A 15,927-nucleotide genomic window follows, 5' to 3' on the forward strand; every position below is an offset into this window, starting at 1 on the left:
CTTTTGAACTTGTTGATTCCACATCTGCACAATGACCTTGTTCAGTCTGTTCATTAGTATATAGTTGGGTGTAATGAATAACGCAGTCTGTATGGGCTGCAATATGATCAGCTACCTTTAGACATGCAAACATAATCATATGACTACAACATCTTCAAGCTTATGTGCATAATTTCTGCATCAACCTGTTTGGTCGTAAGATGTTATTAGACCAATGTTGAACTACAGAAAGTTGTGGAAGTTGTTGTGGAGTGTTGTGTGGAAACAGGAGCGAGCTTTTAATTTGTTTTAGGTGAACAGCTTGTCAGGTGTGGTAGGCCAAAACCTCATGCACAGTCATTGGCTAATATAGTCAATATTTCTAACTCATTAACAACATACCGTATAAAAACCTTGCATGCAATCAAACCAAAAAAGAGTGGAAATCCATCATGTGGATATTGCTGGGTGAGTTTTATGTATGAGAGAAATGTAAGAGAGAAAGAGCAGAAATATGGTGTTCATGCAAAGTAATAATAACAGTAAATGAACTTGCACTTGTTTTCTGGACAACATTGTAGTAAATGTCGAGCCATATTAAAATTTTTCACCAGATGACCCATCGTATACTTCTGACACCCCACACTATGACAGCACAGTGATCTCATTGAAGTGAGTAAGGGTTGTTTGACAAAGTGCGTGACGGCTATCAGGCTGGACGGCTGTGGCTGACATGCGCGTGGTGACCACACCAACAGCATTTCTCCTCTGGCACTGCTACTGCCAGCTCCTATCTTTCTACACTGAGTTTGCAGAAAAGTTCTGAAAAGGACAGAGTTGTAACCAAAAAGCAGGGTGATTGTTTTGCTTCTGTTCAGAGAGAGAGAGAGAGAGAGAGTTAGGGAAGTAAGGAGAGAGAGAAAGAGAAAGAGAAGAAGAGAGAAAGAAAATTAGTGTGCTGGAAAAAAGCCGTCCTTCACCCATTTGTGTCATGTCTGTGACATACTCTACAGATATAGATACTGAAATTGTAGTGAGAGGTGACATGTTGCTGGTATGATGTTGATATGACTATTAACATCATACCAGCATTTTTGTCAGTGCTTCAATGATTGATCAATTTTTTTTCTAATCAATTAATCACCAACTGTTTTGATAATCAACTAATCATTCATCAATCATTTTTCAGGGAAATAAATCTAAATTGTCTGATTCCAGCTTCTTATACATGAATATTTTCTGGTTTCTATAGTCCTGTATGACAGGAGGATGATTATCTTGGCATTTGAGGACGTCATCTTGGACCATATCTTGGGTGCTACTGATTTTCACCATTTTATGACATTTCTAGATCAAACAACTAATAACTTATTCAAGAAAAAGAGTTTTCAGATCAATTGAATGAATGTTTGATTACTGAAAATAATCATTAATTGCGGCCCTAATTTTCACTGTGTATTTTTGCTGCAGACAAAATAGGTGAGATACAGAATTGATCAATCTGGGGCTGCTCTAACCTGTTAATATGTCAAAATGTGTGACAAAATGAAACTCAAGAGGTTCCATGACACACATAAACGCTGCTCACTCAGCCAGTGTGTCCAGGGCGTGAGTCCTTACCACAGAGGCCCTGGTTAGATTCTAGCCTGTGGCCCACTGCTGCACGTGCCTCTCTCTCTCTCGCTTCCCCCTTCCCTGTCTATACTCAAATAGAGGTGAAAAAAGGCCAAAAAATTACTTTAAAAAAAGGCCTTGGAGTTTGCCAAGTACATCTGTATAGCACTTTAAAGCTGAACAACTTTCATAGCAGCAGCAGTTCTCAGTCAGGAGCATCTTCATCGTGACTGCCATTAAGTTATCAGATGTCACGTCTCTCTCATGTAGGTTTCAAGGGAATCTACACAACTGTTTTAGGAGAATAAAAGCCAGCATTCGTACAAAAGCGTTTCACCTGCTTCAACAGCCTTCTTTATGGCTTGTTAGCGTTTACACTTACACTAGCGTTCACTGTGCCATTAACGTGGTAAAACAGTGAGGTTATTGAGTGATACTGCTTCAGACAGCCATAGATTGGATGGCAGGTGTCGACAGGGAAGCTCTGTCACTTTGAATTGTGCTGTCTGTGAGCCTCAGTGTGTCAAATGTTGGATCTATAATAGGCACTGCAAACATGCGACATCTGCAGTGACTCAGCAAAGTGAGCCTATATTTGACCTTGAGTCTTTTAAAGTGATGCCGCAGCGAGCGGGTGTGAAATTAAAATAAAACCACACTGAATTGCTGAGTTTCTTTGCACAGCCGGCCCCCAGGAGCCGACATTTGCATGGCCTCAAAACAGGCGGCATCTAGAATAACAGCTATTATTCATGTTCCCTGACAAGCAAAATAGAAACCTGTCGCATTTATCAAATCAGGTTCAAAGAAACCACATTTGATGGGCTTACTTGTTACATAAAGGGTATTAAAATTTAACATTTCAGCAGGATGAAATTGCAAACAAAAGACACTCTGGTAGTTGGCTGTAGAGTTTTACATGAATAAACCCGAGCGTGCACACGTATGTACACACACACACACACACATTCACAGATATAGAGAGTGCTCTCAGACTCTAGAGACTTCTTGACTGAATCCAGAATTCACTCAATACATCGCAGAAGGGCTAAATGTTAACTGCCTTTCTTTTGCTGGAAAAAGGTTCGCTGACAATAGATGGGCCTTGGAGTTAAATATCAGAAAGGTCAGAATGTGGAAAGGGACTTAGTGAAATGTGAAATGTTGCAGCCTTGACAATTTAGAGCAGTTATATTCAGTCTCCAATCCTCAGGTGGCCATTTTTCTCTTTCAGAGTGGCTGGATCTGTCTCTCGTCCTGTCTTTCCGCTCTTCCTGTCTGTCTCTTTCTCTTTTTTTTCCGTCTATCTCCATCTCTCTCAATCTGTCTCCCAGTGTAGAGGTTAAGGAACAGCTTGGGAGGGACACATAAGAGAGAATGATGGAGAATGCAGCTAAAAGGTTAAGGAGGCTGTAATCCTGCAGTAAAGGACAGCCAAAACTCACACTGCGCTTCAGCTGTCCCCCCCCCCCCAAAAAAAAAAAAACACACACACACACACACACACACACACACACACACACAAAAACAAAAAAAACACAAAAAACAAAAGGCAGCCAAGTTGTCTTCCTGCCTGTCTACAGCTCGATAATGGAAAGAGACATACTTAACAGAGACCACAGGCTTCTGGGTATGGTGTCGAGCAAACACACTGGGATCTCTTACCTCTGCTCTTGATTCCTAATGAACCATTTATTCCCCATATTAGGTAAAAAAGACTACACTGCACAAATATCTTACAAAAGCAATCAAGACTCACCAGGCTTTGGTCTCCTTAATCTGTCTGTCATTTAAATAAGTGCCGCACCACAGTTAAATATGTATCATTACTGATTTCCGAAAGCCAGTACAATGCAGGTATGCAGACTTCAACAATTAAACCAGGAGAAAATAGACGCACGGTGCACAGAGCGGTTTTAAAAATTTTTGGATTATGGTTAACGGCACCCTGTGGGTTTTTTCCCCCCTTTTTTTATACCAATAGTAGTGCTATGGAACTATGTTTTTACGAGTGGGTCCCCATTTTGTTTGGCGGCGAGATTCACACCCTGCTGTTGTTTTCACGCTGTTCTACTGATTGACAGTTGGTGGCAGTGACACACCAAGAAATGTGGCAGAGCACCAACGAAGGCAGTGAAGAAGAAGACTGCAAGCAAGCAAGCAAACATGATAATAATGTACGATTTAAAATATGAAAAAAAAACAAATCAGCTTTTCAGTTTTAAGAGGAAAGAAATCCACTCAAAATGCCCGGTAAAGATAGGATATGCAGGATTGTTTGTAAATGCACAATATCAGCACAATTAAGTCCCGCCCACAGTGGAAGAGAAAACAATTCATCACTCTCATTTCCTCCTTGGGACTTTCCTAGCAAACAACAGATAAATCTGCATCTGTAATGAACTACCAACCCTGTGAAGAACCTAAAATTAGTTTTTTATAAGCAGCCAAACTGAAAAACTAAACAAAAGTGGATATACACATGAACAATCAGCTAGATGAACTGTGGGATCTTGACACTCAGTAATGTTTTGCCTGAATTACAATTTGATTTAATCAAATACTTGTAAATATTACAATATTTCACTTCTGGCCATACTGAGGCAATACTGAGTCTGTCAATGTAACTCTTCCTCTGTGGCAGACAAAGGGTGCTAAAAAAAATCCTCTGACATGCTAAAAACTAATGTTATCTAAGTCTAACCTGCCTCTGTGTATATTTGTGATGTATCTGTCAGCTCTCACAGACAGAGAGCAGAAGACAGAGATGGAGAATACAATGTAACAGCTGGCTGTTGCGCTTTTATAGCCCCAATCTCAAAATCCACATCTATTCAACTGACAAAATTATCTGCCTCCATATCTGTATGTGAATATAAGACCAGAAGTGGGCATGGTTTACACCAAAAGTGACATTAAATAGGGGAAATGTTTTATTTTCTAACTTAATATTCCTCGTCAATGCAACTGTTGTGCCTACAAGGCATCAAAACGATTAATATCAGAGTTTACCTAATGATGAAATATATCATACTGTAATTTTCATCTCTCTCTCTTTTTATTTTTAGATATGTCTGAGGAACATTAAATTAAATAAATCAAATGATTCTGTTCAGATTATCTACAGTAAATATTTAAAGGTATATACAAAATATCCTTCAGTTAAAGGGAATAATCTGGTTGCATTACATTGGTGATTGATTAAGGTACATGGAAAGTTTTTTATGCTAAGGTAATCATGTAGCTGACTTTTTCCGAGTACTAATGAGCAACAGATAGAAGAAATATCCATTTCCATTGGATCATTTATGCTTTCCCAAATAACATATTTGGATTCAGGTGCATCCCTCCCCTGCTGCCCAAAGGCTGAAGCGAAGAAATATCCCAAATACCAAAACATGACAAGATAAGAAAATACAGGCAAAGGGCTGTTTGCAGATACAGACACCACCACACACTTCTCAACGGTCGTAAGTGATGACTGTTTTCATGAGTCATACACTATTTTCCAGAAAATCTTGTATGGTATGCCTTTAATTCTCAACAATGCAAGAAATGTGTTTTGCTAACTTTTGTTTGTTTGCCAGAAACCTCCAAAGGACACCTTTAACCTCTTCATCCGCGAAATACACTGACAGATGCATCATTACAAATGCATGATGTGTAGCAGAGCTTTCTTCAAAACCACCGATTTCAAAATCCCAAAGTTTACAAATATATCGAATATGTCAGCTTGAATTTCAGGAAATGTGTATCAAATGTTGCATGTTATGGTGCAGCCATAAAAACACAGATTAAGTCTATTTAAAGGAGAGACTTAAGGGTTCAAGAGCCAAGGTCTAAGCTAACAAAAATACCAGAAGCAAAAAATAAACAGTGTTTTCTCCTTTAACTGGGCTTTAAGACTGCACAGGCTGTGTCCTCTATTCCTTTTTAGCTTGGGATAAACAAAGAACAGAACAGTGATATTGAGCCTTGGACTGACTGTGGAAGCTGGACAGCACAGCAGCAGGAGGCCTCTGAATAGGAACTTCCTGCTTAGGTCGCGTCTTGCATCTCAAGTCAGTGTGACTGGATGTGCCTCTGGCTCGTTCCGTTCCTCACTGACTGGGGTCATCAACTGTCCCAGATACATGATCATAGAAGATTAGAGAAGTAATTTTCTGTCAAACAAAAGTTGGCATCTGCTCTGTTTTCAAACCACACATGCCAATATTTGTTCTTGTCTTCTTGGAAAGTTTTTGTGCTGTCTGCTCAGCGTACAGATTTCCTCGGCAGCACTCAGGGAGTAGCCCCTCCTTCCCCGAGGCAGGGTTGAGTCGGCCAACCAACGGGATTACCATGGTGTGTTACTGTCTGCCATGGCCCAGACGCAGTCTAACCAGGATTGGGGCTCTTTCGCAGTTTTCACAGCTCTCTAGCATCTGGAGGTCATCTGGTATGAGGAAAAAGTGTCCTGCGTTTCTGCTGGGGTAGTTAATCTACAGGTTTGGCAACTGATCGGGCTGTTCAGTACTGGCACCGGGCTGCGTAACACATGGCAGCTTGCTGCCTGTGAGGGCTGCATAAGAATGATAGTTGAGTGGTCCAAATCAAGCCAAAACGTACAACAGATTTCGCTGCAGTTATCTCAAATAGACTCATGATGAGGGCTGAATTTAGGAGTCAGGAAGGTTGATCTCAGAGTGTCTCTCAGAAGCGGTGTTATTCAGAGAGAGACCAGTGTGAAGGACTCTAAGGACGGGTTTTACAAGCGGGTTACAAGCAGTGAAGCAGTGAAAGAGACGCGCTGTAAAACCCTGTAGAAAATCATGTGCATATTGTATAAACAGGTGGCACGCAGCACAGTGAGTGCACCTTATCACCACAACTCTGCCTCAATGAGGATCTCATCAAAGGCATGTGATTTTACAGATCTCTTTTAAAGTTTGTCAATCAATTTAACAATGTAAACCTCTTTTAAAAGATAAAGATTGACCTCATCAGGGTTTGTCCTCACAAAATTGACCCATCTCGAACCAATCTAGCACTCTGAGGCTGAATAGTGCTTAGCTGTGTCCCTGCACATCATTACCCTTCTCTTCACTCCATTCACTCTGACTCAGAGCAGAGAAAATGACTGAGTAATATAACCGAGGCTCCAGTGTCTGCAGCTTTGTCACTGCTCTGTGCCCTGTGTGCACACTATAATGCTACTTCAGACAGAGCACTGGACTACAGTGCTGATCTTGCACATTTGACCACCTCCACATGACCTCATGACTGTACCTGCTCAGACATCTTGGTCACGCTGTGCTGCACCGGTCTAGCAAAAGAAGGGACAGTCGCTCCCTAAATTTGATTTAAGCCATACATCAAATTGTTTCTGAACAAAGAGTGATGTTCTGTTCTCAAAATGAGCTGCACAACAACACTGGTTCTGAATACAAACCGCCCATACTGAAAAAAGGAACATCTGACTACATTTTTGTCTTCAGCCTTATATTATTTTTGGAATAAAGATCTTTGATCTTCTCTCAGGGTACTGCTGCGTGTTTTAAGGGCTTTCCTCCAGTTTAATGGAAGAAGATGAGGCCCATCTTTGACATCAGGGAATCAAGTCTTGCACAACGCTCAGTCGGAACAAGATTCATTCAGAAGACTTTCTCAGTAATTTTCAACCTCTTGTTTAAACCAAATTCTTCATTGTATATTCTTATAGCATGGTCTGGGGGAATACTTGATTCTGACTGGCTGCAGGGTGTCCATTAATTCCTGATAATGGACACCTACTAAGTACGTCTAGTGAAACTGTCTGTTAACTGTTGTAAATTAATGAGTTAGAATGAGTAACCATAGGAACAGGGACACAGTCAAAGCCCTCATTTTCAGCTTACTGCAACATCTAATTACAACAATGAGTGACTTCAACATTTCTTTTAACCTTTTTGGAGAATGTGGCAATTTTGGTGACGGTAATGCAGCTGAAGAAAGAGAAATTTTGAGACAGAGAAGAGAGAAACAGCACACTGATACTTGAACTTTGTATCACATAAGCGATCACTGCACATTTCGTTCACTATTCAACTTACTACTTCAGGCTGTTGCCAAGAGTACACATGGCCCTGTTTTTGGTTCCCCGGATAGAACTGTCCCTGAAAATGTCCACGTTTTTTACAGTAATGTCTAGATGGGAACAAAATTTGCAAAACTCTAGGAAGATTTGTACACATTGTTTCTTCATTGTGCACGTTGTAAAAATTTATCATTTCTTATAATGTGACAATGCTGTGGATAAGATCTGCTCAGGTTAAGGGACAAAAAACACTCGGTTATGGTGACGGAAAGATCATAGTTTTGGTTAAAATGATCACTTTTACAAAATCTTTCATGATCTGGGGTTCCCTTCTAAAGACAGTGATGGCACTGTAAACTGTGATTCTCTGTCAAGTAACTTAATACCCAGTTTTATCAGTCGGACTGCACCAGAGTTTATTACAGTACTGAAATCAAAATACATGAAACAATTACGCAAAGGCAGGCAATTACCTGAGACCCCAAGCTATCAAGGCCCTCTAAAAGGCCTCATAAACCTGGTTAAGAATGCTATGTCTTTCTAAAAACCCATGTGATAAAATGGCCAGCTCGTGTAAACAACTGTGTAAGCAACAACTGCTTGGTGTGGTGTACAAACTGTTGATAAATAAAGTGAAGCCACCCCAGCTGTGCTAAAATACCCGCCCCGGCCACAGCCTGTTCACCCTGCCACCATCTGGTAAGAGATACAGAAGTATCCGCTGCTGTCACACCAGACTTCAGATCAGCTTCTTTCCTGAGGCTGTGAGACTCTTCAATTAATACTACGCATTGAACCATAACTTATTATTTATTCAAGGATTGAAAACGGGAGAGAAGACGGGCTGCAGAGGGCCCCATGCCTGTGTTTGCCTTGCCTAAAATGACTAAATCCGGAATAATGCTCGGACGGTTCGGGCCCCTGCATCAACTGTTAATTCCTAATAATGGACACCTTGTCAGGCATTATTACCTACTTATCACCACTCTGCTAGTTTATACTTAAGATTGTGTTCTATGCTCACGCAAGCTCATAGCGCCGTGCAAATCATAATATTCGAACCTCATGTTGCATAAAAACAGAAGAATCTTACCAAGATCGCATGTGATGCATTTTACAGGCTTCACGGGCAATGTATTTTTCTCACTTGATAGGCATCGACATTGCAACAAGGGTGGGTGCTTCAAGCTAGGTAAGAGGGCCATTTACTCTGCTTCTGTCACAACTACATACTGTTGCTTGGCAACAATCACACAAGCATTTCGTCAAGAGTCAAATAACATACTTTTTTTTCCTGAAAATTAATCACTCTTTCTTTCAGAGGAAGCACATTCACAGATACAGATGGTAAAATTGGTATTGGAGGTGTTATGAGTACTGAATGTGCACAGTGTGTATGACTCTGCTGCATTGTACAGATGTCTATTGAAAGCTTTGCGAACATTTAAATAGAAAAAAAATAACCCCTTTGAGATTAATAGTTTTATGTAACCGATCTAACTATTGAAAAGTCACTAATTAAAAATCTGAAGGGAGTGACAAACTGTTAAACAGTTTCCCAATTCACTGTGAAGTAGTCAAATAAGACTTTAAATTTGTGTTGGAAACGTTTAACCAAAACCAAAGTATGCTTCAGAGGTTGCTTTCTACATTGCCTAAGAAGGATAAATTATGCTTCATTTGCACTGCTAATTCAGCATAAGCCAAGATTAGTAGAAGCAGTTTTAAAAAAAAAAGGTGCAATTGAAATGAAGAGAGTTTGCAGCGAGACTGAAAATTGCAACCTTTGTGTTTATGGTAACAGAGCAACAATCATCTCCTCTGCACAATAATGTGTCACAAAACCAACATATGATAAACCATTTTCTCATTACCAAACATGGGGAAGATAATTGAAAAATTCCAAGTGGAAGGGGAATATTAAAGAGATATTTCTGTGTATATTCCACAACTGGGACTAATTCAGAAGCAGAAGTGCCTGGAGGGCCAGTCTGTCTCTAACAAAATTGGTTTACCAAAGCAGAATGTACGAGAGCACAGAGTGAGGCCAATAGCTGCCTGCTGCCTCCATGGAAATCAACAGCAGAGGTCTCCCAGCTGAAACTGAATCTTTACTGTGGAGCGAGATATGCTCAGGATCACAGTCTCAGGGCGGCTAAGACGGTCCTGGCGCCTTCAGGCAGGTTCGAAAATTAGCCCTACATTGTCACCAGCAGTGAGATTTTAGCTGCTGCTAATGAAATTGGACTGTGTGTTTGAGCATTTGCCACATGGATAGATGAAAGCTGTCGTGCCAATAAAATACCCCCCCCCCCCCACCACCACCACCCCCTTATTTGAACAATTGTGAATAATAAATTTAAGAGAGAGGTGGCCCTCCACTTTTTTGTGTAAATTTAATCAGCCGCTGAGGCTCCTGTGCTTTCAGGTGTCGCATTTGACAAATACTTCCAATAAGCTGGTGTCTTAAGTGCTGTCAGAGCAGTCTGAAACATGACTAAAGTTCTCTGCATACCAAGTCAAATTTTATCTCATTTCAAAGCAGCACTCGTGCCTCTGATTTAATCCAACAGTTGTATCAAAATGTAAGAATATCACACTTTAAACATGATCAAGCCATACAATAATGTAAAATAAATAAATAAAGACATGTTATTCTTAGACATCACGATCTATTGCTTGACAAAGCATCATTATTTATTTAGGGACCTGCATTCTCACTCCTTGACACACGCTCATAGTTAAACCACACAGCACAAGCACTCGCTCATCTCTCACACTCATGTCAAGGTTGATCTGAGTCACAAGTCCCATGTTCATCCCAATTAGCACTTTGATTTGGGAGTTGATAGGTGGTGATATTGGCGGCTTTGGAAGGATGCACCCATCACTCTCTCCTCTCTCTTTCACTCTTTCAATTCCCCTCTTTCTCTCCGTTCCATGTTGGCTTTTCTTTTTCTTTTTTTTTTTGTTTACATACCTCCTTTTCTACACATTTTCTTGTTGGGTTTCCTGGCACATTCCTTGGATATTCTTTTGACTGTAAAATGAATGGAAAAACTACAAAATAACAGAGAGATCTGGAAAAAGATCGCATGTGACATGCAACAACTCAGACTGAGTCAGACCCCCCTTTCTTTCACCCCCTCTTTCCCTCCTCCTCCCACGCCCTCCCTCCCTCAGTCATCATCATCAACAACAAAAACAACAGAGGACCTGTTGAGAAAGTAACTGGGGGTGTTGCTGCAGAAATATTCCAAAATGGTGGAATGAATTTGCTGCATCCTGGGACACAGGAAGCCCATATTCACATGCACTTCTATTTAAGACCCATTACAGCCACACAGCAGGCAGAGAGAGGCTGGATTTCCAAAAGTTTTTGCAAGTTGCATCGTCATCTGATAAGTGAGAGTGTTATTTGACATTGCCCATTTGATTCTTGGAGCACTTAACATTTCAAGCCCATTTTCCTGTGTGGGTCTCCTTCAAGTGGTGAAATAATGGGGGCCATTTAAAGGAGTCGACATCTGGAAATCTCAAACTTTTAGTCAGCCCAATCTATGTTTGCCTTTTGCACAAAACCCTCTCAGCTTTGTGCAAGGACAAACAGGATAAAGCAAGGAGAGTAAAGGGTCTTACATAGGTCAGGCTGATGCCACAGGCCTCTCGTGTACCAGACAGAATATTTCACCAACCCTACAGTAGTAGATCATTCACTTATGAGGCAGGCTACTAATCACTAATGGCTAATAATCCCCAGAACAGTCAAGACAGTGAGGGTAGGAAGGTGCACCAAGTATTTCCAATCTGCTCCTTGTATGATTAGATTTTTTTTTTGTTTTTCTTTTTGAATTCGGTCATATTAAATGAGTCATTTAGTCATCAAAAGAGGAACCTCTAACAGTGGCATGGAAGGGGAGAGTTGATGAAAAGACTAAATGAAAGATCAAGTCAAAATGGGAGGTTGGAGATGATGGGACACGGACACAGCATGCGCCAGACAACAGGTCATGCTCCGCGCAAAATACAGAGGTGACACGAAATCTTAGAGAAGAGAGAGCAGAAAAGGAAAGCAGAAGAGACAGAAGAGGAGGAGGAGGAGAGGTTTGGTTTCACCCTGTTCACTCGACACACTCACCATCCTCAGTTGGAACATAGATGTTTAGATAAAGACAATCCTCGTGTTGATCCTGTATGTATGTGGTAACTATATCCAGGTTGAAGGTGAACCATATTGGCATCATGATCTCTGGCACAGCATTGTGAATATTTTGGGGGCAGACGGGGGCAAAGTGAGTGGCATTCTTGATACCCGACCAGGAGGAAGGAGGCTCCGGGGGCATGAAGCGTTTTTCTCCCACCGGAGAGGCGGCGTATGGCACCCCAAGATACTGGTCCACAGGCCCCAGAATCTCGCTAGGCAGGGGTACCCTCACCCCTCGGAGTTTCCCGTATTGCGTGTTCACAGTGGGGTGGTAGCTCTGACCTCTCACAGCCACAAAGCACCAACAAAAACTTAATACCCACAAGGACACGCTGAAATTGGTGCAACCGTGGGCACCGTGCCAGTTCTGCGAGGGGAGACGACTTCTCCTTGGAGAAAACCACATGGTCCTCGTGAGCGAGTGCAACTGCAAGTGACCAACATACAAGCCGGGGCGCTCCCTCAGCGATCACACAGGCTTCCCGCTCAGCCCTGCAGTCCAGCCACCTGAGGGACAGTCATCAGCCACAATACTGGAGCCTGCCGGCCTGCAGACGAGGAGGAACAGTCAGAGTTACGCAGTTTCCTTTCTGTGGCGAGGTCCTTATTCACCGTCCTCCTGTCTCTGTCTCCGCTCGTCAGATCCTCTAACCCGTGCTGCAATAGAAGAAGAGGACAGGAAAATTAATGATATTTCCTTGACAGCCCACCAGTTTGCTCCCATTTTTTAGTCAGTCATTTTTATTGACTTGTGGAGTCCTTTTTTGTCGTGACATAAAACGGCTCACATAAACATGACAGAGCCCCTCATGCTATCATCAATCCACACATTCAAGAACCTGCCTTTCACTTGGATATTGCAATTAACTGTTGAGCAACTTGTCAAGATGAGCCTAATAATGGTAACAGGAAAAGTGAAATGTGGAAGGCATCGACTTTCACTACGTAATTATTCTACTCTAAAGGCCAATGTATACAATATAACAATGTAAAAAGTTTTAAGTCTGTCTTAAAACAAAAGTAAGGTGTCCGTATGAACAGTGAAACAGTTTTTGCTCACTGTAATCATTCCTCATGTTCATCCCTTCCTAACCGATAATCCACAGTCCTTATTCTCTGTAAAAATGTATTGACTGTGTCTCCCTTATGAGCTGCAGTAGAATAATACTAACAAAAAGACTAGACTTTGTAAGATACCACTTGATTTCACCATAAGTTTTAAGACGGACATGCAAATGTGTGAACCTATCCAGTCCACAACCCCTTGGGGGTCCTCAGAAGAAAAAAATTAAACATTAAAAAATTAGTAATCACATATTCCACCAATTATTAACATTATTAATTGGGAAATTGATTAATTGATGGCAGAAAAACTTAATTTATTATAAAAACTTTTAAATTGTAAATATAGAAAAGAGAAAATAAGAGAAAAATAAAATAAAAAATAAATTAATTAAAATAAACATCTAATTAGTTTCCTTTTCAGAAAAATCTACTTTTTTTTACTATACGATATACTACAAATCCTCATTATAGAATACTATAATACACATCATACATACTTATACACTATACAGTTAATAATACCACACTCTGTAGTCTCAGGTGATGTACCGTCCACTGCACTATCTGGTTACACACACAAGTAATAGCATTCAGCACTAAAGACTGTGTTACAGACAGGCAAAGAGACAGAGCTGCTCCAGGGAGTGAGGAGCTGTGTGTCGAAGGGAAAGCAGTAGATACTGGAAAAGTTACAAAAAAACATCACAATCTTATGATCTATTTCTAGGATGACAGCTTGCCCTGTTTCCCAGTTACACCACTGAAAATGAGGAAGTCACACCCTTTCACTCAATGGAGGCGAAAGCAATGGCTTTTAAATCAGTTGCTCTTGCTTTTTTTAAGCCTCCGTGGCACATGATGTTGCACTTCAGAGTAAAACTTAATATGCATCTCTCTTGTTTTTTCTTTCTTGTCTCAAACTCCGAATCAAGAAGAGCAGATAATTATGACTTCAAAGGTAATAGTGGTGGTAAAACTTTATTTCACACTATGATTTTTAAATTTAGTCCGTAGTGCAGAGCCGTGATCACAGACCAGCTATGTTCAGTTGCACTACTACTGCGCTGTATATGATTACATGGATTAAACAGCTTTGATGCAAAGAATTTGCATGAATGATTTTTAGTAATCAAGTTACATGAGTTTCTTGCACAATCATGTGAGCTAGCTAACCTATTAAATCACCATGTTATAACTATCCATAATAGTAAACTAGTGAAGAGACACTACACTTGTAACTTCACCAGTAAGAGACTCTGACCCTTCACCTCAGAAACCACCTGCGAAAGTGCAGAGGGTGACGCTAACGCAGCTAACATTAGCCATGCTACAACTGCTGCTGACGTAGCAGCCAACAAGAGAACCCCCCCACCTAAAGGGTCCACAGCCTGAAAAACACTGAAGAGCCCTGCTTTGAGGAACAGCTATATTTACAGGAGAACCACTGCCGAAACGCAGCCATAAAAGTCATGCACAGGAACATAATAATGTGATGAAAATTTAATGTCTTGCTTAATGTCATGCAGCAGTTTCTCGATATCTCCCTTTGGTATAGATACAAACGAGGTAAAATTTAAATTTCATCTCCCTTGTTTGCACATACATGAGATCACTGTTAGGGATGAAGAGAAGAAAGGCCAGAGGAGGATGTAGCTACAGGCGGCACGGGTGCCTCCAGTGACAGCGCTGTAAATGCTAATCTACAGTCCCTGGGTAAACTGCGGGTGCCAGTGACAACACCTTCCCACACTGCCTGATCAATTTTCAATTTCTGTGGCTTAGGGTCCTCCTCAGCCTAGTGCGCCTACTGCAGTGTTCGCTCTAATAACAATGGAGAAGAAAAGCCAGCATTTAGAGGAGGATATTGCATTCCAAAATGACTGTGTAAATGATTTATAATGTATCAGCAGCCGTTGGAGGGCCACTAACCACTGTGAGAAAGCAATCCTGACGTTCCTGGAGGTGCTGTTATCGCCGGGCAGCTATTCCTGTTTTCTGCAGCTGTGGATCAGCTCAAAGTCTGCCAGTGGAAGTTGTACACAGAGGCCTTAACTTCATATCAAAAACACATACATGCAGTACGTGTTGTAAACACTGCAGATGAGCCCACCCTCACTGGTACTTGCAGGGATGAAATGCGTGTGGTGGACAATTCTGCTGAGAGACTCCGGCACACCGAGCACCTGCTAAGTGATAATACATGAAAAGCCATCCATATCCAATCTGGGGACTAAAAGGCATGCAGTGCTGGGGGGCTAAGGGTTGGCAAAGGCCTAGAAATGCTAGAAAAGTCTCCCTGCTCACTATGGATCACTGTAGCAGAGACTGAAAACCAGGCAGACATTACTGCCAGATCCCCACATTTAAACACGATATAAACCACAGAGTTAAAGGTATTTCATTCCTGTTTAGTTTGGATACAAGACAAGTGCATAGCATCGATCAACGCCACACACCACAGCATTTATAGCCTCAGCTACTGTGAAACACTTGAACCTAGGTAGACCTTTATACTGTAAGAATACACACCACTGAGCAAGAAAACACCCACAAACACCAAAAAAATACAACCAGTGTTAGAAAGCAGTTTATTAGGTACACCTACCTAAAACTAATTCTGTATAATACAGCATCATTGCATTAAATCCAACCCACATGAGGTTATACATTTAAAACTGTTTTAAAGAGGTGTAGATTAAAATTCATGGTAATTTTAGAGGCTGTAGTTTTTGTACTATTGAATTATATATAGAGGATTTCTAAAATTTTGACAATGAAACAATCTATTTTCAGTACATCAGTGACTGAATACTGGAAACATTGTTCAGCATAATGCATTACAATTCAACAGAACCAAAAGCTACAAACTAAAGCCTGCAAAATCTTCATTAAGTTAAATCTCTAAAACAGTTCCGACTGAATATTTTAGAGTTGCAAAGTGGAAGGAGTCATTGTGGGTCCCCCTGGTTCTTAAAGTAAAAGTCCTGTTGATTTTCGCCATTGTCAGTGT

The 15,927-nt window shown here is 41.0% G+C and overlaps 1 protein-coding gene across 2 annotated transcripts in view; it reads right to left on the reverse strand.

The window, feature by feature from the left end:
* Positions 1–15,927, reverse strand: part of nlgn3a (neuroligin 3a) — a 182,566-nt gene that overhangs the window by 132,230 nt on the left and 34,409 nt on the right. The window contains exons 2-3 of one of the 2 annotated variants that reach the window (XM_084719414.1): positions 11,787–12,509; positions 10,629–10,688 (exon numbers count right to left, since the gene is read on the reverse strand). In XM_084719414.1, coding sequence (XP_084575540.1) covers positions 10,629–10,688; positions 11,787–12,258 — 532 coding nt within the window. In that variant the 5' untranslated portion in view covers positions 12,259–12,509. The remainder of the gene's footprint in view (positions 1–10,628; positions 10,689–11,786; positions 12,510–15,927) is intronic. The other variant, XM_084719415.1, reaches the window with a different exon arrangement.

Source organism: Lutjanus erythropterus, chromosome 5 (genome assembly GCF_056507025.1).
Source record: "Lutjanus erythropterus isolate fLutEry1 chromosome 5, fLutEry1.hap2, whole genome shotgun sequence".
NCBI lineage: Eukaryota > Metazoa > Chordata > Actinopteri > Lutjaniformes > Lutjanidae > Lutjanus > Lutjanus erythropterus.